Here is a 23,475-nt window from a genome sequence, read left to right on the forward strand (position 1 = left end):
GCCTGACTTCAAATTTTCCTAGTCTCTTGATCTCTATTTGTTTTTTTACCACTGTAGTGGTCTAGAATTTTTTAATTTCTTTCCTCATTTTTTTAAGCAGAAGTTATTGTGCTAGAACTTCCTAAGAGTTTAGAGGTAGATCACTTTATCATGGAGAAAGAGAAACCAAAATGCTTCAGGTCTGAGGGGAAAAAAATAATTTAAAAACCTCAGACAAGAAAGTATTGCCCTTGTAGCCACGACAGATTCAGCAAAATACTTGAGCACCTGCCCCAGTGAAAGCATGTAGGTAATCAATCCAGTGTTGTCAGTGGTCCCACGGGTACGTGTTTAAAACTGAGCACTTGCCTATGCCTTCTGCTCAGATAAAGCTCACTTCATCCCAGTTGCTTAATTTACTGCTGCAAACAGTGTATGCCCCTCTGTACTGTGCCTGTCATTCAACCGTCAGTGAGGCCACCACTCAGAACTGGGAACCAGGGAATTACCTGTCAGGGAGTGCCTTCACCCCTCAGTTATTTGGGCCATTGTTAAACTGGTGGACCTGGAACGACTTTCAGCCTGGTTTTGCACAGCAGTGTAACTGCATCAGGATGAGACATCCAAGCAGGCTCACCATTTTTGAACAATTTCCACTGGAAGAAACCTCAGACCATGGAGCCGAGGACTTACAGCGCACTTCAGATGACTACAGAACCAGGTCCCAGGGAACATACCATGGTAGGCACCACTGCTAAACCTACATACCACCATTTTTAGGGTCCCTGATGTTTATTTTCTCCTTGGTGTAGTAATGTTTCATTTTTCACTACAATGGCACAGCTGTAGCAGCAAGAGAGGAGAACAGTCCCCTGTCAGGTCTAGAGCCAATGGTGGCAGGCAGGTCATTCCCCTCGGGAGGGTGAGAGCTGGGACTCCACATCTCCGAAGGGTAAGAGAGGCTGAATCTCCCATCCTCTCCCATCGAGCTTTTACAAAAAGAACTCCTCTGTCTGATTACTCGTATTCATTCCTCTCTTAGGTTCCTATTGCCAAAAATTATCTCGGGCTCTGAATCCAGTTTTCACTGAGTGTGACCTGCTTAACTCTTTAAAAGGGAGGGGTAGTTCAAGAAAGGATTTAGAACTGTAGACCTCACGTGGCTGTCTGTCTTGTTACAAGCCTCGCAGGTAGGATTTTATACTCACCTGTGCCCAGAGACTCCTGTTTAGTTCTCACTAGCTGTGTGCTCCACACCCATGCTTTATGCAGCTCCTGCTCAGTGTGCTAACTCTATTCACAAGCATCCCAACCTTCTGTGTAAACTGAGTAGGAAGAAATCCAAAGCAGAGGACTCTCGATTTTATTTTTAGAACCCCTTCTTAGATCAAGTATTAAATGAATACACTTTTCACAGCATCTCCTAGAAAATGAGCATGCTCTAACAGTCAAACCTTAAATGAAAGCAATCACCAGCTTGATGCTGAAAAGTGTTATTCTCAACTACTTCGGAAAAAAGAGAGAAAATTTGATTATGATGTGGCGCTTTTATCAACCTTTGTTACTTACCTTCACACAATGGTATGTTGCATTAGCAGCACAGACCAAGTTATTATTAGGCCAGCCATCCAAATCCGAATCCTCACCACAGATGCGTCCATCGCCAGCGTAACCTGTCCTACATTCACATTTGTACATAGGATCGCTGAAATGGCCCAGATAGATGCACTCTGCAGACTTATGGCAGCTGTGTGTCTTGTCCTTGCATGGATTCTCAGGTTCGCAGACCTGTAACAGATAGAGCGTAGTCACTGAAATCTGGCAATATTCACAGTCAGCTGTGTGTGCCTCAACTTCACCAAAACCAGGCCAATTATTTAGATGCCTAAAGACAGGAACTTTGTTTTAATTGTGGTTAGTAAGTCATACTGCTCTGTCAGTTCACAACTCCAGACCATGTGTACAATGAAAATAATTAAAACAAACCACAGAAAAAAATTGGACATTATTCAAAAAGCAATTAAAGTGATTAACATTTTCAGAACTCTATCTACTTTCTTCCAGATGTCATTAATTACCAGAAATTAACTGCAATAGAAAATAGACTGTACTCACCCCTTTCCTTTAGTGTTCTGCCTGTCAGTATGGAAGGACTATCTTATTTTCTTAAATCAAAGAGACCCTAATGAATTCTCACATTCCCCTCAAGTAAGTTTTTGTTATATCTTTCTTATCACTTTGCTTATTTTCATTGATAGTATCTGATAATCTTACACAGATGTTTTACATTTAGACTTCACATGTTGAACTAACCACAGATCTATTCAATGACAACAAAGAGTAGGCATCCCATGACATCTGTTTTAACATTTTTGTCTTGTCTATCAAACCTCAGTCTTCAATATCACTTCCACTTTCTTCTGTCCTTCACCACCACTAGGTGTGGGCCCAATGGAATTTAGGGATTGAGAACTTCTGACATATTTCTGATGACACCTACATTAACAGCGTTATATTTATAGAGAGAATGATTGGGATTCTTCAGTTTCCAATCCCCAGAGTAGGTTTATACACCTAAGAGAAAGGAATGCAAAGCAGGGGAATGCCTGCTCCTGGCAGGTGTAACTGTGCAGATGCCTAGAGAAAACAAAACCCTTAAAAACCAAACCAACCCCAAATTGAGTATTTTGTCACTCAAACCAAAAATATCCTGGAACAGCAGTTATCTATTTCAGTTTATCTTTGTTTGGTACCCAAGTTTATCACGTGCTTTCATTCACAGATATTTTCAGGTGAGAATTACTCAGTTGCAAAGCCATCAAATTCTCAACATCACCTACTTGCTTCTCTGCCTTGGCAACTTCCAACCCCACACCATAGGGCTGACTTCCTTTATAGCGTGGAGGACAAGGCAAGCAGTGGAAACCCGGATTTGTGTTCACACAGCGATGGACCTGATTCACCTTAAAGCAAACATCTGACACAGCTATACACTGCAGGAAAAGAAAGAAAGAAGAAACCAATCAGATGGCCATGTAATTTCCAAATAATGACAATTTCACAGACTTTCCTGATGTTAATGGAAACAAAATCAATACCTCATCAAGATCCTCACAAACAGTACCATTGCCAAGGTAACCTGCTGGGCACGGCCCACATGACCAGGACCCATCGGGGTAACTGTTGCATTCTGCTCCAGGAAAGCAAGGATTTGACAAACACCCATCTGGCAAAGACACATAAAAGTGTAAATTAAGTTAGAAGCATAAAAGGCAAGTAACACCTCATTTAATAAACAGGCATTCTCTGCTCATTAGCTTAAATCACATCTGATGCAACAGACTCTTGTAAAAACCCGTAGAATTAGGGTTATTGAATGCATTTAATATACTATTGTTTTAATATGAATATATTATATATTGCTACATCTAATTGACTACTTTACAGCATATTGAGGCCCTGTTTAAGAAACACATCCTTGTTTAGAAGTCAGTATTAAGAATATATATAAAATCCCACTGAGCTAAACAGCACCCAAAAAATTTAAAAGTGCTTTCCTGAAACAAACATGTAATTAGTAGTTTTCTGTAGCGTCAATTTGTAATTATCCATTAAAGAAATAACAGTAATAATTATTCAGACTGAATAATGTATAACTAAATACCAACCAATTGGGCAATCCTTCTTATTGCACATATCATGTTGCTTGGTATCTCCCACACATGGCTTTCCTCCATACTGTGGCTCTGGACTGTTACAGAGACGAGACCTCTCACGAATTCCTCCTCCACAGGTAACAGTGCAGGCAGACCATGGAGACCAAGGACCCCACTGGCCATTCACTAGGATATGCAGAAGAGAGAAGAGCATCACAGGCAATATACTGGGGACAAGATTTGGTGCCAATGACAAATAGCCTTTCTTCAGATCCCTGGCTGGAGACAGTTTCTCACTACACACATAGGAAGAAAGATGCTGGCAAAGCCTTACACCGAGATAGCAATATTTCAGAAACAAATAAAAAATACCCAACTGTTTTATAGGCATTTTTTGGGTAATAATTCTAAACAATATGCCGTGCCCACTGGCATGGTGTATGTCCACTAAGTTGATCAGAGCAAGTACAGTGCCTTCAAAGCACCCTACTAAACTTTCATTTTGTACAGTAGGCAGGGTGTGACCACAGGATACAAACTTCTGCTGAGCCAAACCTGAGCTCTTTGACTTTTTTAATGGCAATAGTATGCTCAATAAGGTTATAGCTATTATACTTGTTTGGTATTCCATTCATCAGTGTATCTTCAATAGCATTGCTTGAGTCAGTATAAATAACTTATGTCAATGATTCTTCTGCATATTTTACATTGGTACAACTCTACTGATTCTGTTGTCATCAATTCTGAATTTTCTTGAAATACAAACATCTTTGAACCACAGAAATTCTTTCTGCCATAGAAATTCACTGTAATTTAGACCTGTATGAAGAGAAGAAATTCAGCTGGAATATTATTGCATCACCTCGGATTCAGGACCACAGACATACCTGGGCATGGAACCTTCTCACACTTCTCTGTTTCACGTCCATTTCCCACACAGTTTTTCCCACCCATCTGGGGAATAGGGGAATTGCAGAGGCGGATGCGGGTGATATTTCCTACTCCACAGGTAACTGAACAGGAAGACCAGGGAGACCAGTGACTCCAGCCACCATCTTGACGTACTGCCAGAGAAAAGTGCAAAACTCAAGGAAATAGCCCACCTGAAGCAGTAATACAAACTCACTTGTGAAGTTAATCTTCTACTTAAGCCTCTCACCACATCTGATGAATGTCCCATCTCTTTCCTACCACTGTCGCTTACAAGGCCCAGTATGTCAGCTCAGACATTCAAGTACAGCTTTCTTAGGAATCTCAATGACCAATGTAGGACTAACATGGACATTAGAAACTTTACTTAAAAATCAACTTGTTCCAATGGAACAAATACTTGTTTAAAATGCACTTTTGGACAACTAGCAGCATCAGCAATAGCCTTAGGTATTATAGCAGCCTGGATGTAACAGCTACCTGCAATAGAACTACAGTTCTGGGGAAAGCATGATCCTTTTAAGTGCCTTAAATACGAAGGCAGTTTGATATGCTGCAAAAGTCTTCTATGATTACTGTATTCCTAAACACTACTAAGCTAATGGAATGGGCTAATCGTGAATGAATGGCAGATCAAAACACGGCCCCATGTATCATGAACGTCAACTGAGTGTTGTCTCCAAACTGATTTCAAAAATAAGACTCCAGTTCATAATGTGAAAGATCACCCACTATCTTTTTCTTTAATAGATCTGAGACCAGAGTGCATACACCTATTAAATTGTCAGGAAAAAGAGAAATATTTGAAAGGGGGCAGATGGCAAAGAATCTAATGATAGCTACTTTAATGATGCATATATGAGTGTTCAAATGCATACTGTTCTGACTAGCCAGTGTTCACAGGAAATCCAGACTAAGCTTGGTTTTGCTAAGAGAAATCCAAAGAAGCTTTAAAAGGGGAGACATTTTATTACTTACTGCGATGGTCGCATTTCTTAAAGCTGCACATCCTTGTCTGGATGTGCGGGCCTGTACAAGCACTCCTGGTGACATCACATGACCTTCCTCGCATCTGAGTCCCAGAGCCACAGGTAACTGAGCACTTTGTCCAGTCTGACCATGGTGACCAGCCTTCCTCACTGTCATCAGCTGCAGAGTAAAAGGTAAGAAAAAGTGCTTAGCATTGAAAGTTCCTCCGTTATCCTATTCAGAAGATTTTTACTTCTCTTTCTCTGTAAACATATGCTTTGACCTCTAGATCTCTCTTTTTCTGATTTTGCTGTCCCAAGCTGCCACTGAAGTTAGGGAATTATGGTTTAACGCAATGAGAGGTTAGCCCAGATAAGAATCCTGGATCTTCATGAACTTCCTCACGTGCAGTGTGCTTGCACAAGGCACAGACCTTTGGAGGAAGATCCACATCTTATCTCTAGAATGGACTGAGCCAAAAACTCGAGTCCCAACTGCCTTTGACTTCAGAATATAGGTCAGTATGATAAGATGTGGCCTCACCTCTGAACACAACATAACGATGAACGTGATCAAGAACACATTGTAAGAATATGCCCTATGCTCTGAATAGGCAAAATACTCTGAGTATATTCCAATGCATTTTCATTTAGAAGATCTAAGTAACCACTTTCTTCTGTAACAGATCTGTCCAGTACAGAATGAAATGTACCAAACCCACACTGAAGTCACTTCATTAGTGAAATTACTAAAATTATTGTGACTCCAAAGTCTAGTTCACAGCCTGCAATGTTGTCCTAAATGAACCTTGACAATCTGTTCCATGTAAGTAAAGCATTATACCAAAAGAGGATGTATGACTGAAAAGAAATAAAACAGATGAACGGGATGACAATATCAGACACCAAAAATAACTTACATTCTTAATAAATATTTCAAACTGCATGAAACTTTTTATCTGGAACTTAAACATTCCCCACAAGGAGACAAGATGACATCCCAGCCTCTGCTAGTCTGTTTTAACCAGGCAGTATGGAAAAGAAATAATAGTGCACAGTGCTATAGCAAACCAACAAAAATCAGAATGTCCAGCCTGGGAAAACATGACTGGGTAGGAGTATGCATCTAACCTTTAGTGTCCAACTTGGCTAGGCGAGTTATCAGCTTACTTCTAAGCAACCAGCATAATCATTGAAGAGAGACCAACTCCTCCATAAGGTAACTTCAAGCAGCCAAGTTACTTCATATGATCCTTGTATACATAGAAGTTTCACATTTGATCTTACCTGCCTTGACCTCTTACTTGTTTTGACCTCTACAGCACAGTAGTAGTTACTTTAATATTGCCAAAGACTATCTTCGTTTTTGGCTGAATACTCACAGTGAGAGCAGACTGGACAGCATTCACCTTCAACAAAAGATGGATCGGCACAGGAGACTGCTGGGCAGGTGATTTGATGGCACACAATTTTAGAATCCTACAGGCAAAGAAATCAACTTACTGACTTATGCTCACATGCAGAGGCAAATAAAGGTGGGCATCTGGGGAAGTTTCGTGTGTGGAAATTCTTGGATTTGTTCTAACTGTCATGGACATGGGGGCTACTTTTTATAAATATCAGTAAGTCTAGGCCAAGCTCTGAGTAAATGTGACCTAACCTGGAAAGCTGGGCTGGATTAAACCCACTATTCATTTCTGCAGAGGAGAAGAACATTTCCAAAACCTTACCTGGCAGGTGCACTTGGTGCAGCTATCTACAATCCAGCTTTCATTATCTGCAAAGACACGGCCATCCTGCCAGCAAACTGACTGGTTCTTCAGCGTTTTGTTGGGACCAATCAATTCCCACATAATTTGGTTCTCTTCAGACTAGAAGACGAAGTAAATGAAAACAAATTGTGTACTTTGTAAGCAAACCATTTTAAATAAGACAAAACTGAGACACTACTGGATTTAATTCTTCCATTTAATTTTTTTTTCATATTTATGTAGATAAAGAAGATGATCTCAGGTACCACAATACTGCATAGCAATTCTTCAGATAATAGTACAAATACAGTCACACAATACTAAGGGAAACCTGTTCTTAGCAGTTTTGCTTTCCTTTAGTACAGCTCATTTCAGTCCTGAGACAGATGGCATAGTAACAAAATTCCTTCAGAAAGAATTAACTGATTCACAGTAAGAAGGGTGGACTGCTAATCAGAAAAACATCACCATCGTACTTCAACTATGAGAATCCCATACATTTACTTACAGTTTAAGTACCCTGTGTAGCCACTTGCTGATGTATTCACAAATGGTAGAAGCTTGGTAACAACACTTTAACAGTACGCAGGCAAGTTTGGGTTTGTTAGCTTTCTATTTCCAAATCTGCAGTAACCTTTAAGAGGATTAATTTTCCCTGTGTATGAGTGCACATGTGTGAGCCCTTTTAAACCCAGTCTGTGAAAATCAAGCCTTCAGTAAAGTGTTATACTCAAGAACTACCTAACTAGTCACTTTGAAAATGCAGGTCACCTCTACAGTATGTAGATTTATCAACAGGTATACACATGTACATATAGAAATCTCTATTAACTGCCTCTGGTATAAAACAAAGAAAGAAAGAGCACTGCACAGCAGACCTCTTTCGGTTCTTCGAACTTACAGGTACCTACCACTTTTTGGAGGTTATCAGCTAAGTTGTTCACCACAATGCGCAGGCCGGTGAGCTCCGTGAACATTGTTCCCAGCTCTTCACAGGAGCGGTCACAGAACTCAGCCTTCTTCTCTGGTTTCTCGCCCACGTACTCGGTTGTGACAGCAGGGCTCAAGTGAAGGATTTCAGTACTCTCATTGATGGTGTTCACTTCAGCTGGTAGCAAGAAAGGAAAAAAAGAAGAGCTGTATATGCAAAGCTTTTCCACAGATTACAGATTCCTGCTGAAATCACACATTGGCACCCATGGGTAGAGTTTAAACACGTCTATTTTGGCACAGCTTCACACTAGATTATACACATGAATAAAAGAGAGGAGTTAGATGTCAGCTGGTTCCAATTATAGGCTTTCCCTTTTCAAAATTAAGAGCCAAGCTGTGTCTCACACAGCCCTCACTTTAAAACATTGTTGGCACTGCAACACATTAATTTATGAAGAAGACATAACAAACAGTATCAAAAAAGCAAACCCATTTTATCCACTCAGAGCCATGAAAGGTTTCAGATCTTTTCATGACCTATCACATTTTCCCAATGCAGAGAAAAAGGCAGGAGACAGAACTTTTCCTTGCAGAAAGTCATTGTCCTTGTTCTGCCCATAAATCCCATGGTTACTTGGATCAAATTTGGACCATTCCGCAGTTTATACCGGACTCTGGGCTGCTCTATTTTGCACTGCCTGGTGTTAAACTCAGAGAAGCTGTTATAATGATAGTTTAATTCTGAAATTAAATGGAGGTCAAGCTAAGATCAGGCTGAATATTTGATGTGTCACTCCTCCATCAGGCAGATCGTAATTAAAACAGAACTTTGCATGTATTATTCAGGGAGAACTGGACACGTTCTAATATCAGTTTGAAAGACATTCCTGTCTATAGCAAATTCTTGAAAAAGAATGTAACAGAAAGCATCAGTCTGTGTTCTGTTAAGCATTTAAATCTCCACCAGGTAAACATCTCGTGGATTCCATGGAAGCTTTCTCTAAGGACTCCATGGTACACTCTAATTTGGTATCAGCTATACAGAAATCGATACTGCCCTGTCTCTCAATAAAGACATGTTTACCAGATTTAATAATGTTGTAATAACACGAGGTTACCAGACAGAAAGGAGAAACAAAGGATACAGCAATTCAAGAAGAAACCAGCACAGGAACATGTACTGCAAAACATATGCTTCAAAACACCCCAATACCATTTGGTGCTGACGAGTCACAGAAGGTGGCAACGCTTCAAAAACTTTGCGGGCTTGATTTGATGCTTGCCTATACAATGTAAACTGTTATATTTAAATGTACAAGTAATGAAAATGGGAGCAAAGTATTTTTCATTCATTCAGAAGGCTAAAAATAAAAGAACAAAGAACCAACCCATAAGATGACATTAAATAATTGCTTCTCAACCATACTTAAAATGATTGGCTTGATGTGCTTTTAAATTAGCTATGAAGTATCTGCCACCAGCCAAGGTCTACAAAAAATTGTTTGCAGTATTCCAAAGTTGCAGTAATTGTCCAGCTTCACTTACAGTATGGGAGAAAACCGATATACCACATAGCAGATCAGAACTCTCTGTGTCATAACTGTTTACTTCAGCTGCTTTTTGATTCCATGGAAAGAATGCAATTTTCCTACCACATTGAAACACTAGGTTTCTCAGATTCCCCCATAGCACTTCTCAGGACATTAATTTCATATTTTTCAAGCCAACATGGAGTGTGCCTTGACCGGAACATTCTGAGGACATTAATAAAGCTGCAATCTCAGCAGGAAACATAAACCAAAACTATGTTAGAAGAACTAAATCCACACTTCCTACTGGTACTTGGCAGCAACTGAAAGAAGATGCCTGGGGATCACTGGGAAATCAGTTCTCTGCTGCTGGCTTCCTGCTAATTTCCTAAGGATCACATGATTACCTTTAAAATGAGAAATGAGAAGAGCAGAATGTGCATCCTTTCACGTATGCAAATGTCATTCTGTTGATCTAGCTGAAGAAGGGATTTTACTGATGTGTCTATTTAGGCATGTTTTTGTCATCTCTCCTACTCAGCGTGGTGTGTAAGTCCTGCTTAAAGTATTTGCAACCACCACGCTAGAGAGATACTTTCCTACCCTCAATCCAACAGCAACCCCAAGCTACCATTTCACCATACCTCATACTAGAATTAAAGATACAGTAGGAAAACATTGCCCTGTCTCTGAAAAAGTGGCAGGCTTTTTGTGTTCTCAGAGTTGAAGACACTCCATTGGTAACATTTGCCATGTGGGAAACTCACACGTAAATTTGGTAGTGCCTGTACGTCAGCTCAAAGGGTTGGCCACCAAAATGGGAAAATACTTATGTACTTTGTGGTCAGTAACATATCACCCATTGCTTTTCAACTGCGGTAATTAGGCTGGATAGGCAACGCCAGAAACTCAGTTATGCATGTAACAAGTCTCTCAAGTAATTTTGATGGCCTCAAGCCACAGTGTGCCATTAGCCCTCTTCTGTTGTTGCACAAGTAATTTCCATTTTGTAATGTTCTCTTGGTGTTGCAAAGTAAAACTAAAAATATTGTGAATTGATCTATTTACTAACACTTCCCAAGAAGGGAACAAAAAACCCACGAATCTGTATAATTTATCAGCCCTGAAAATTTGGCAGTTGACAGATGTGATAAAAAAATACATTAAGAAAATATCACCTCTTGGCTATTAGCTGCAACAGCTGAAGGGTACAGAAATTCTTCCTAAGGTACGTATCAGCATGCAGAACCCAATTATACCTTTAGGCTCCCACTGGCTTCCCCTTTAGAGTAGAAGTACAGTAACCTACCATTTCTACTTGGCGATATTTCAAAACATTTAGCTAAACTATTTCGCTTTGCAGTGATCAACCAATAACAATATAAAAGATTTGAAGACGCCCTCTTTCGTTGGTTTTGCCGGTTCAATCTGTCTACACCTAGGGACCCTGGCCTCTTGACTGAGACTGTTCTGCCTCTGACCTCTGAATGTGCCCTCAAGGTTCTACCTCTCTTCTGGGAATTTTGTTTCCACTGGTAAATGAAACAGGATAGCTGAACTGCATCCTTCCTGAAACCATTCTTCTCTTTTGTTCAGATTACAATTAGACCTAAATACACGTTCTGTTTTCCCACAGCAGTTCTGCTCCTCAAGCATTGTCCTCCACTAACAAAGCTGAAAACCAGTAATAAGTAGTTCTGAGTAGCTTCTCAGTAGTTTGAGTACAGAAAACAGCTCGGCTGGGGTAGATGACAACCAACAAACGAGGGCACGTCTGCTTGCCTGTGCTATCTAAGGCCACTTCCATTCTAGCCCACGTGACTCATTCTTCAACACATCGTCACACTTGAACCTGAGGTCCTGCAGCAGGGCACACCTCTGAAACATGTGAAATAACCAACCAATATCCTTTATCAAGATTTAAAAACAGACTAGCGACCTTAATTAATTTTTTTGTGCATATACATATACACACTGCTATATAGATATATACATGCACACATTTATATATCTTATAGAGACTTTTCATTACAAAATCTCAATACCCTGGCCCCCTGTTCAAGACCTGCTACTGCTTAATTTCTGAGTTTTGCAGAAACAAGGAAAAAACTTGTGCGTAGTCTGCTTAACTGATTTGCTATGTCATATGTTTTAGCTAAGTGACAGAATAATGGCATTTCAGATGGCAGGAGTTTCAAATAAAACCCTGGAGTTCTGGCTGCCTTGTACACCCACCACATTCCTCTGATGGACTCAGTTGTCTCGGATTCTTGACTGAGCTCCTGCCAGTTACAAACACTGGAAAGTAAAATAGTCAGCACCTCCCATGAGCTCAAGTATAAAACCTTAGTGCATACTTGACAAATTTTCATAACTCTGTCATGATGAATCGAATATACTCCCACACACAGAGGGCTCCCCTCCTGGTGAGGTCAGCATGAACACGTCAGCCTGTCACATACATGCCTTCCATACCTCTTCTTTTTTTTTTTCTTATTTTCCTTAGGTTCTTTTCATTAACAATGCATTGGGATTCAAACCCAAAGTCTCTTTCAGTCAACAAACTTATTGCTGAGGAATTCAGTGTCTTTAAGACTTGCAGACTTGATCATGGGCCCACTGAGAGTCAGGAGCAGAATTCAGAAGCCACATTCCCAGTCTTGTGCTCAAAGAATCATGGCTAAAATAGTAGGCTAAAGAGTAGAAATGGCATCTCAAGATGGTTAAAATATACGTTCCTATTACCACGAAAAAGGAACTCATTTTCTTTTTCATTTCAAAGGGATCTGTTACATGGTTTTAGGATAATATGTCATCATTGACATTTCTCATTTTCAGAGTCAACTGAATGATATTAATGAGGTAAAAAAAGCCTTACTTGACTGGCTTCTCTGGCATCCTTTTTTACGCAGAACATCCTCTATTGAAGTATCAAAGATTAACTGAATATTTTGCAAAAGACCCTGTAATAATAATAATAAAAAATAATTAAAAAACAGTTAGATCAATTTGAGAGTAACTAATAACTGATCTGCTTCAATCCCATGCTACTGACTGGATTCAGCCAGAAGTAAATATGTGAAAAACAATCTACAAGGCATTAAACCTGACAGATAATGAAAAAAATGTGTTTCTAGTTTTGTTATATACTATTTCAATACTATAAGCAATAAAATTAGGTATGTTCTGAAATAAGTCATAATAAAAGTTATTAATCAGCTACGAGCTCAAATCTCCATTTTCATACAGTGAATTTCAGATTGTAGTTCTACAAGACATTCGTCACGAGGTCAAAGCCAACTTTTGAAGTTCCTGCCCCATCACACTTCCATCCTTAGCCAGTCATTCCTATGCGCCATATTTTGCTGTCTCCTCAATTGTGCTGACACTACCCTGAGACAACACTATAAAACCAGACTGGTATCTCTTTCACTTTAAAAAAAAAAAAAAAACCTTGAAGAAAAAAATTACTTTAAAAATAGATTATTTCAGTGACCCACTTAACAATACACCTCCAGAACCAGTTCTATGAGCACAACTGATGGAGAAACTTAGTCATGCAGGCAGGAATGGAGAGGCTGTGGGCAAGAACTGCTAGCTTCCCTGCCAAATCTGGTCATCCCACGGAACCACACTCCAGCATGTCATGCTCTGGCTGACAACTAGATGGCACAACAGGATGAGAAAGAAAGGGCTCTTCAAATTTTTGAAGCCATGAGTTCAAGTTTGATTTCAGCTGTGAGTGAAAAGAAGCCGTCCTTAAAGCACATCGCTATATGAGGCAAAAGGTAATTTTCATTTTATAGGAAAACCAGGAAGTTTGTAATTGCTTCATTTTAAAACAACAAAAGAAACAATAAATTTTTTTCTACAAAAAAAAAAAAAATCTCATTTACAGGACTGACAAAAACATTTTGCTCTATTTTTTTTTCTTTTTTATTTTTAAATTGAAACAAAAGGTTATTCAGAATGGTAAACCAAAATATTCTGTTAGGGGATGGTCCAACACCGCATGCTTCAGCTCCATTAAAATTTTTTTTTTCCTTCCTCTTTCAAATAAAATTTAAAAATATTGACAGTCTTTTATGACTTTAATAGATATATTTCAATGGAAAAATAGCTCTTCAAGAAATTTCCAAAGAACGCTACAAATCACCACAAAAATGCAACATGTTTAGAATTCTTACATCTGGAAAAGAAAGTGGATGGTTGCATAGGAAAGCCCATAAATTGGTTTTGTGCACTCTTCCTGGACGTAGACTTTGCTTTACCATCCCTTTGCTTCCAGGAACTCCAAACTCACACAACACAAATCCAGCAATGCGTAAAAACACACTCTGGAGAAATTCTGCTTGGGAACACCTGTGACATCATCAAATCCAAGAGAACAAAACTGCGCCTATTGCATCTTCTCAAACTACTTGCAGTTACTTCCTTACCTCACCAGAGACCCGAGCTTCTCCAGGTTACCTACCCTGAAATGATTCTCCCGAATGGACCCTTTCGCCACGTACATTCTGCTGTTCTCCGCTTTCAGCTGCTCATAGAAAGGCTCCTCCAGGATGAAGCTGTCAATAAGGTCACAGCCAACATAAAGGTTGTAGTTCTCCCCTGTTATTTGCACAGTGATGTTCTTCCACTGCGAGTCGGCGAGGTCCACGTCTTCTAGGGAAATCACGTTCTGGAAGCCATCCACCCAATAGATAAGGTCCAGGGTGTTGGCGCGGCCATTGGAAATGATCTCAAACTGCCTCTCACTGATGCCAGGACCCTCTAAAGCAAGGATAGTGCCTCTGGATTGCCTGTCCTGTCTCAGGGTGGCTGAAAGGATAAAGCCCTCATTTTGCCGTATGAGTTTGACAATCTTTTTTAATTTCTCTGGTTTACATGGAGGTATATGGTCAAACCGAATGAAACGATACGCTGGGATAGCGGGGTCTGGACCTCGAAACAATTTTGCTCCAACTGTCTTTCGGTTTATGTTACTGATTTGAAGTAAATCAAAGGCAGTCTCCTCTTCCTTGTCACCATCTGAAAAAGTTAACAGTGTGTGACAATGTGTCTACAAAAAGTCTTACAAGAAACAACTCTGCACGCTATACTTAGTAACTGCAGTTACATGACAGATGTGAAGATCAGCAGAGTAAACACAGTACTTTCCTACCTCCACAAGCAGAACTGTTCTTACTAGCATGTAAGTGAATTGTATTTTCCACCTGTCATTTCAATTTACATGATGACTCTCTCCTATGTGTGTAGGTATAAACAAGTTTGATTATATAACTGAACATAGGGCTATGTATTTTATAGCACTGTATATACACTTGTATACATATACACATGCCATGTCATGTATATGCCTACACATAGATGCATGTAACGATGTATTCATTAAATATTTTAAATATATATATGAATGAATAAGAAAGTTGAGCCAATTTCTATATTTTGACTATCAGCTAATAAAAACCAAATTATGTGAAGCCATGTGGCCACATGACAACAGGAAGAAAGAGATTTGCTTTTTAAAGATTCAGGCCATTAAATCAGATGTAAATGAGCACCTGGCACTGTGCCAATTTACATTCTACTTATACTTGGTCTGTAGAGGTCTATTTCTCTATCTTGTTAGAAGTGTTCACCCCACTCAGTGATTCTGCTTATGTTACTTTCATCATACATTTCCACTGCAGAGGAAAGTATAATAGCAATTATTTCTGATATTGCATACATTTTGATCAACAATTTCTAAAGAAAACAATTTTTCAATATTTATTGGGGAATCTTCATTTAACTGCAGTAAGATGTACCTACCAAAAAAAAAACCCAGCAACTACTATTCCAGGCACTTCTAAAAAAATCACGTATCATTACTTTGCCCACTGTAGCTCAGGTAAACCAACGCTTTACACCAACTTTTAGCTTTGGGAGTAAAACTATATCTAGTTAAGAAGTGTCAGAACTTACCCTGAGCATTTGAGGAAACCCACAGGGTTATCAACACAGCAAGCCACAACAGCCCACTCCTCTGCAGCATAACTCCTATGAATAAACCAAAAAGTAGTAAGTACTATGGAAATAATATTTATCAACTACAAATATTTTAATTTACCTTATGAAATGCCATAAATGGAACTCTCATTATAAGCAACTATACATATAAAACTAGAATTTCTATCTTTACTGATTCTTGTAATACCTATTCTGGGGTTACTCTTGATGTCAGAAGTAAAACATGACATCAAGTGAAGGGAAGAGGAACGCTTGACAACAGTAAACCTCCTTTTTATGCAAATATCCCTAATAATAAAAAGGAAAGACATACAGAAAATACATGCTACTATTTTCTCCATGATTTTTCAGCAGTTGGCATAAGGACCACAATACACTACGTGAGATACAGCATCTCTGTAGTTGCATCTTTACTTTGGAACACAACGTTCACCTGAAATTCCTTGCAGGATAATGGGATCTCAGTACTAGGGATACCTTTTAGTATCTTTTTCAGTGTCATCACACAAACAACTCTCTCTCATATGTATAGAATTTACCCAGTCTTACAATCCTCTGTACCCAATCATAGCTGGACAAAGTGACTTTTAACATGATGCTATTTTTTGCCCTGCAGCACTATACAGCTATAAGCCACATAATTGCATTTCCATATGCGTGTGCACTCGCAATGAATGGAGCAGGCGGCGTTCACTGGAACGTGTAGGCAGGCATTCCTTTCTCAGGATACAGCCACATCACTTCAACACTGTGCTAACTCCACACGGTTTTGCATGGACTCGGGGATGCTACCTTTTACTGTCTATATTTCCTTTTTCCGTCAGAGAACTCTTATTATCTGTCACGCCGAGGTATCACCTCTAACACCGATTACCGGCAAACGCCAGGAAGCCTCTTTCACCTCAAATCCAGCGCCTCCCCCGTGGGACCCTGCCCGCACGGCTCCGGCACAGCCCCCGCCGGCGCGGCATGCGGGGCTGCGGGCAGGGCCGCTGGCAGCGCCCGGCGCAGCGGGCAGGTACCGCACGCCGCCTCCGGTGAGCATTCCCGGGGGCAGGTCCCTTCATCTTTCACCCCGAGTACCCGCGGGGGACGGTAGCGCGGAGTGACCACCCGGCTGCCCACGGCGAACTCCGGCCGGGCGGTGGGCAGCCGGAGCGGCCCCCGACGCTTCCCCCGACGCTGCCGGACGGCAGCCGCTCCCCACGGGGGGGGGGCTTCACGGCGGGGCACGGCGCCTTCCCGCCTTGCGCCTCACCTGGCATGGGGGGAGCCGACGGCGCGCTGAGGCTCTGCCGGGGCGATGCCGATGGGGAGTGGAGCGCGGTGCCCTGCCGCCGTCGCAAGTCCCTCCGCGGCCCCGCGCCCCGCGCCGCCGCCTTTATGGGCTGCGGGCCGGGCCCCGCTGTCAATCAGCGGCGCGGGGGCGCGCCCCCGGCTCGCCCCTCCGCGGCGGTGACATAACCCCCCCGCCGCCCCCTCCCCACCGGGCAGCCCGCGCTCGACTACCTGCGAGGCCATCCCGAGCCCGGGCCCTCCCCTGCACCGCCCCGCGACCGCCCGACCGCCCTCCGCCGGCGGCGCAGGGGCGGTGCGGGAGGCGGGCCGGGCTGCGGGGACCTGCCCCCGGGGAGCAGAGCGGCGCGGAGGGGCGGGGAGAGGCGGCCGAGAGCGGCCGTCGTGCCCTTCCCTTGCGCACAGTTTCGCGGGGGGGGACATGAGCGCGGCCGCCCCGGCGCAGCAGAGCCCCCGGGAGGCGGCGCCAGGCCCCGGCCGCGGAGCTGCATGCGCGGCCGGGACCAGCCGCCCGGGCCTCCCCAGCCCGGTCCACGCGGACGGGGACCGCGGCACCGGCCCCTCCGGCCCCGCCCGGTCCGGTCCGGCCGGGGGCTTCGCGAAACCTCGCCGGCTGGAAGCTCGGTTCTTACTGCCACTGCGGCGAAATTCGGCTTTCCTGAGGACCGAATCCTCTCATTTTTATGCTTTTTATTTTTAAGCGATATATGCCCCAGTCACTAACCACCACCACCCCACGCTCCCCCGCACCCGGATGTAAAGTGCTTATCGGAGCAGCTCAAGTGATCCGCAGCACCCCGGCCCGCCTTTCATCCATGGGACGCAGCTCCATCCCCTTTTGATTCAATGAAGGCGCAGGGCGCTTGCTCGGGCATGCTCCTGGTGGAGGGAGCCTTGCCTCGGGCTAATGAAAGCAGCACACAAGAAACCTCACTCTTACGCTGCTGCCAGTCTCGTTGGGAGGACTGGAAAGTATCTCCACAAGCAAGGGCTCCAGTCCCAGCACTTGGGCTAGTGCGTCGCCCTGCTGAGGAGCAGGGCTGGAGGCACCATGCTCCATATGGAGCAGGAGAACTGAACCCTGTGGTGGGTGCACAGAACCTGCCCTGACATGCAGAAACGTTTCAGAAATCAAACGGGAAGACCAGGATCCCTGCTGCTGAGGCCCAAACTGGGGTTGCAGAATATCTGTGGAAAGATCCTGCCACTGATGTGAAGAGGCATGGATTTGGCTGAGTTGTCTGCAGAATCCAAGAAATGGAGCCCTGTCAAATGTATAGGTAGATAAACACCACAAATGTTAAAAAAAAAAAAAGTAAAGAAAAAACAGCATAGGAAGTCATCAACTTTGCTCATCACAATTCGAAATTCCAGTAGAAAAAGGTGTTGATGTTTCAGAACTCAGAAAAGTTCGAAAAGCTCAATCTGTCACTACTGCAGAAAACGCCAACGCAAGCATGGCTGCCTTTCCTTTTGCCATGGAAGCTCCTTCCAACTTGGCTGGCCTTGGCCTTGCAGGGTAGCGGGAGCCAAGGAGCCTTCCCCTTTCTCACAGGGTCCAGGGGACTGAGCCAAGCTAGGAGGGAGAGGGCTTTTTTGTCTTCCTAAGACATTTGGTTTTCAGTTTTGCGAAACCTCAAGAATTTTAAAAAATAGCTAATGAAGTTCACAAAACCTCAAATTCTACTGAGTTTACTCATTCCCCTCACTATATTAAGACTTAGGCTTTATATCTATATATGTAGCTGTATGGTGCATTTTCCACAAGACTTTGAACAGCAGTGGCACAACTCTCGTCAGGAAGCTGCTCTGGGTTTACGGTTGGAGAAGAGAGGGGAGCAAAGTGTTCAGGAGACCTAGAAGGCATCTTTGAGATAGTGCAGTTTACTACTGGTACATTCATATACGAACACTTTTTACAGTGGAAATTTTTAAGTCAGTAAAAGTAGAAAGACAAATTTTATTATGATTACTTTTAACCAGCTACCTCATAACAAAACTCTTCTTTCCATCTCTGTGGGCGTTGCAGGAATGAAGGATTGATAGCATATTGTTTCAAGCTGAGTGATTTATATATAGGATGATGATCTCTGAGAAGACAGATTTGGTTCTGTTCTTTCCACAACTGTGAAAATGCTCACTGCTTACTTTCCCCGGGCCACCTTGGAAGAGGTAAACATCCTCTTCTTTCCAAGCTTCCTGACAGAAAGGCTCACAGGAACGAATGCGCACTCTGCTTTCCCCAGCTGGCCAACGTACACTTGCAAACATTGGAATTATGCTCACGTTTCTCAAGCTACCTGCTTTTTTAGTATGAGGTGAAAGTGAGCAATGGTAATTAGACAATAAAGTCAGATTTACTAACATTTAGGAACACTAGTGAGGCAATAGTTCTCATACTAATAGTTTTCTGTAGTGTTTTACCTTTCATTGCGTTTTGCTTCAGACTGGCATATCAGACATGAGCACAGGTCCTTAACTTCTCTTTTCTTTATGCACCTCCCTTTGCCTTTTTCAGCCTACTGTTTGGGGTTTTGCTTTTTTTTCCAGGGCACCAGCCCTAGGGGACTTCCACTTTGGATCATGTGAGCATCATGCAAGGTAACATGTATTACTGAAAATCAGTGGGGAATGGCAGGATTCTGGTCCCGCACCGTCTCAGAAAGAATTGTGATTTGATGGATCTCCACCAAATATTCCTTGTTCTTGCCTAGGAGTTTATCACTCACATTCTGACTTGGCTTAGGTTGGGGCAAGACTTGAACTCTCCTACATTAGAAGAAATCCCACGAAAGAAGTGGAATACGCTATACATACTAGAATGTTTTTTCTGGTTTTGACTGCTTTTCTGACAAAATTGAAGCTATTGTGGCATGATGCCAGAAAACAAATTCCATGAGTTTTGCTGGGTGAAATCCTGATTCACTTTTATTTTCTTTTTTCACAAAAGCATCCCCACTAATTGAAATGGATCTAACTGCACAAATATGATGAGGAGTCTTTCAGGTCTTATCTTGGTGTCCTGGATGCTCACCTGATGCTGATAAACATTCTTTCTGAAATGTTGTCCCACAGCCATGAAGAATTTTTCATTTTTTAATTCCTATGGGGAATTTTGATTTTCATAATTCACTATATCTGCGTTCCAAAACTGAAACAGATTCCTTCAGATTAGCATGTGACTCAGCCATTCAGTTTTTTGAATGAGCTTGTAGTGATAGGGAGAGAGACCTGGGTGGTTCCTCAGACAACATGCCATAAGTACTCCAGCTAAATGCAGATTTTGAATACTGGAATAGATTACACAAGGGACAGTGAATTCATCTATAATGAAGGAGAAACTTATTTCTGACAAAGTTTTATGTATGCTTTACTTTAAGTTCTGGTGCATAAGCAGTCAGACAAAATGGGCAACATAGTCAAGTATTTAGTTTTCTATTCTTTGGTTCAGAGGGAGAAGTGTTTTATTTCCAACCTTCCTCAAATAATTTCCAGATATAAAATGTATCCAGATACAAACCCTAACACATTTTGTCAGAACAAGGGGCCATGGGCTGTACAAGTACCAGCTGATATACTTTTACAATAATCTTGTCAAAGAGAGAAAGCTTGCTACCACCCATTTACAAACCTTGCCTTTATTCAGCAAAGTGCTTATACATAAAGGCTTGCTCAGTGGTGTCGGCAGGAGAACTTTGAGTTTAAAGCTAAGCACATGTTTAAGTGTTTTGCTAAATTGGTTCCTACATGATTTAATGGGTTTCACACAATAACTTCATAAAGAGCTGTAAGTGGAGCTCTAGACTTCTAACTCATGGTCAGAAAGTTTAATCTGGAAACTGTTTTTTTCCCTGTCCTTATAGGACATATGACAAAACAAATATCCATCCATCTACAGTTAAATGGGTTTTTTTACATTTTACAGAATGTTTGTATTCTTTCCCCACATGTAAGCTGCTGAACATGTTAGGACTGCCAAATATTTTCAATGTCCAAAAAGGAACATTCCCCTACCAAGTGCAATGCAAATGAGCACTGAAAATGTTCAGTAAATCCCACGTTGTTTCTCTGGGTTCCAAAAAAATCCTTTTACTAGATTCAGAACAAATTTCCTACCCAAAGACCTGCTTTTGTTACAACTTTGTTCCATAGTTTCGCATTCTATCACAAAGGTATTGATATTTTCACTTATAACAGGAAAAGAATGCATCACTACAGTGCTGACTTTTAAACAGCTAAGACTATCCTTATTATCCAGGCTGTAATATTATAATTTTTATTTTATTTGCAGTACTGTACTGTCTGTATGTCAAATGGAATTTGGTCTGCTGTATTTACATATGTTCAAAGACAGCCTGAATCTCAAAGCTTTTAGATGGTTTGGATTCAATCCTTATTTAGAAATAAAACATACTGAAGTTGATAGTAGTTTTAGCTAAGGAGCAAGTGAATACAACTAAAATGATAACTTCAGCCAGATCATAAAAGTCGTTCAGGTGACCAGACGCCATTCATTTCAGCAGGAGGTAAGGCATTTTTCTATAGGTACGGCAGGGTGGCTGGCCAACAGCAAAGCATGGTCTCACCAGGTACTGCGTGTCCCTGAAAGACGGGATTCACGGAGTCGGAAGAGATCAAGAGGCACAACTGGCATGAGAAACCAAATGGATGAAAGCCCCAACAGGGCAAGAAAAAAAACATACTCCAAAGAATTAAATTGATTGCAAAAAATTTGAAAGGCCACAGAGAACAGTCTGGGGGTTTGATATCTCTCCATATGTTCCAAACTCCCACAGATGGAGTTGTGGGTCCCACAGGATGAAGTGAAAAGATGAAAGCAAGCAATTCATGAAACTACTACAGCTGGCTGTGGGTCTCTAACTGGGAGAAAGAGCATCATTCAACTCTGGTCTGATAATGATTATGATGATTAAAGCTGAACAAATAATTCTTTCTTTTTTTTTTTTTAAACTCTTATATGTGTTTTGCCTCTTTTTCTCTTTGTAAGAACATCCACAGACAGAGTACAGCTTCCCTTAGCACATTAATTACTTGGGTGTGCTCATATAGCCGTTACCTGCATTGTTAATGAATACTTAAAATCCAGATCATCTTGCTTAGCTGTGAATGGTCAGAGGAGTCAGATGACAGCATTTCAGCTCCCCAGTCAGCGCACCACCACTTCCCCAATAAATGCTTGGGCATACGTATTAAAAGTGGGGCCTCTCATACTACTCATGCTTATAAGTATCCATTTTGCTCTGAAATGTCTCCGAAAGCCATCATCCACATAGAATTAAATAATTTCAAAAACCCCTCTGACATAGTTCAAAGGTGAAGAAAATCACTTTTGCTGTTATGTTGCTAGTTCCACTGTGGCTGTCTCTGGTGCTCTTGAAAAGTGAACAGGGAGAAATTTACTCTGACGATAACCATGGACTACTCAATTCGATACAGTCATATAATGAAATGCTGGGGAAACTAGAGCAATGGAGAAAATACCTATTACAGCATACACCAGAAATGAAACAATGTATCTCCGCACGCATTTGTTGCAGACTTGCCAGTTCTTGCAAGTTATTAGCTATTTATTTATTTATTTATTTATTTGTAATTAGTTCTATGTTTCACTCTATTCAAAGAACCAGTTGGCTTCACATCAGTCAAAGGACTACGAGGAAACTGAAATTTGTTCCCCTTCCTACAGAACATACCCTTCCTATTTCTATCCATGTTCTCCGGCAATAAAAATTATAAGCTAATATAATTCAACCTATGCATGGTTTACTGATATTAATATTCTTGCTTGTTTACTTACCTTACAGCAATTAACTGCATTTCTCTCTAATGATATTATTTTCTTCACATTGCTTCATGCTTGCAATGATGGGCTGGAAATGGGGGCACAGGAATGGACTGATATTCATCAAAGGAAGAGGGACATTAATAATTATTATTGTCTTGCATTTAGTTAGTTAGTCAGTTATGTTTTGAGAATATTCACTTCTAGGAAACCACACAAGAACAAAGCTGGTTCTACTTCAAGAAAAGTTCTGCTGACCAGAAACTGTCTCATTTTTCTCTCAGCTAACCACATAAAGCATCTTAAATTTGCATGGTTCACAACATTAAGGAAAAGAGAAGTAAAGTTGATAGTTGTGGCATTTTTACAACTGGGTGAATGTTTTTGCAGAGGTGGGGATGAGCCTGTGTTCATGTCACTGGTGGTGGATGCTTACATGTTGGTGAGGTTTGCATAGTATTCTATTAATGCATTTGTGTAAGCACAAGTGTGTGACTCTTCAAAGATGTATCCCCCACTACAGTGTCCCTGGAAGCTTCCTATGTTATGCTAGTTCAGACCCAGCTTGGGTGAAAATGTGTGCCTTTACTTCTGTTTATTTTGGATAATCATATACTA

At 41.5% G+C, this 23,475-nt stretch overlaps 1 protein-coding gene across 1 annotated transcript in view; it reads right to left on the reverse strand.

The window, feature by feature from the left end:
* The window catches only part of THBS2 (thrombospondin 2), a 34,767-nt gene extending 17,665 nt beyond the window's left edge, over nucleotides 1–17,102 (reverse strand). Inside the window, exons 1-13 of the mRNA XM_054822247.1 lie at nucleotides 17,017–17,102; nucleotides 15,714–15,788; nucleotides 14,221–14,777; nucleotides 12,625–12,709; nucleotides 8,196–8,392; nucleotides 7,264–7,404; nucleotides 6,916–7,012; nucleotides 5,544–5,714; nucleotides 4,523–4,699; nucleotides 3,648–3,821; nucleotides 3,078–3,205; nucleotides 2,820–2,972; nucleotides 1,549–1,767 (exon numbers count right to left, since the gene is read on the reverse strand). Coding sequence (XP_054678222.1) covers nucleotides 1,549–1,767; nucleotides 2,820–2,972; nucleotides 3,078–3,205; nucleotides 3,648–3,821; nucleotides 4,523–4,699; nucleotides 5,544–5,714; nucleotides 6,916–7,012; nucleotides 7,264–7,404; nucleotides 8,196–8,392; nucleotides 12,625–12,709; nucleotides 14,221–14,777; nucleotides 15,714–15,788; nucleotides 17,017–17,023 — 2,181 coding nt within the window. The 5' untranslated portion in view covers nucleotides 17,024–17,102. The remainder of the gene's footprint in view (nucleotides 1–1,548; nucleotides 1,768–2,819; nucleotides 2,973–3,077; nucleotides 3,206–3,647; nucleotides 3,822–4,522; nucleotides 4,700–5,543; nucleotides 5,715–6,915; nucleotides 7,013–7,263; nucleotides 7,405–8,195; nucleotides 8,393–12,624; nucleotides 12,710–14,220; nucleotides 14,778–15,713; nucleotides 15,789–17,016) is intronic.
* Nucleotides 17,103–23,475: the final 6,373 nt, after the last annotated feature.

This window comes from Grus americana, chromosome 3 (genome assembly GCF_028858705.1).
Source record: "Grus americana isolate bGruAme1 chromosome 3, bGruAme1.mat, whole genome shotgun sequence".
NCBI classification, from domain to species: Eukaryota; Metazoa; Chordata; class Aves; order Gruiformes; family Gruidae; genus Grus; species Grus americana.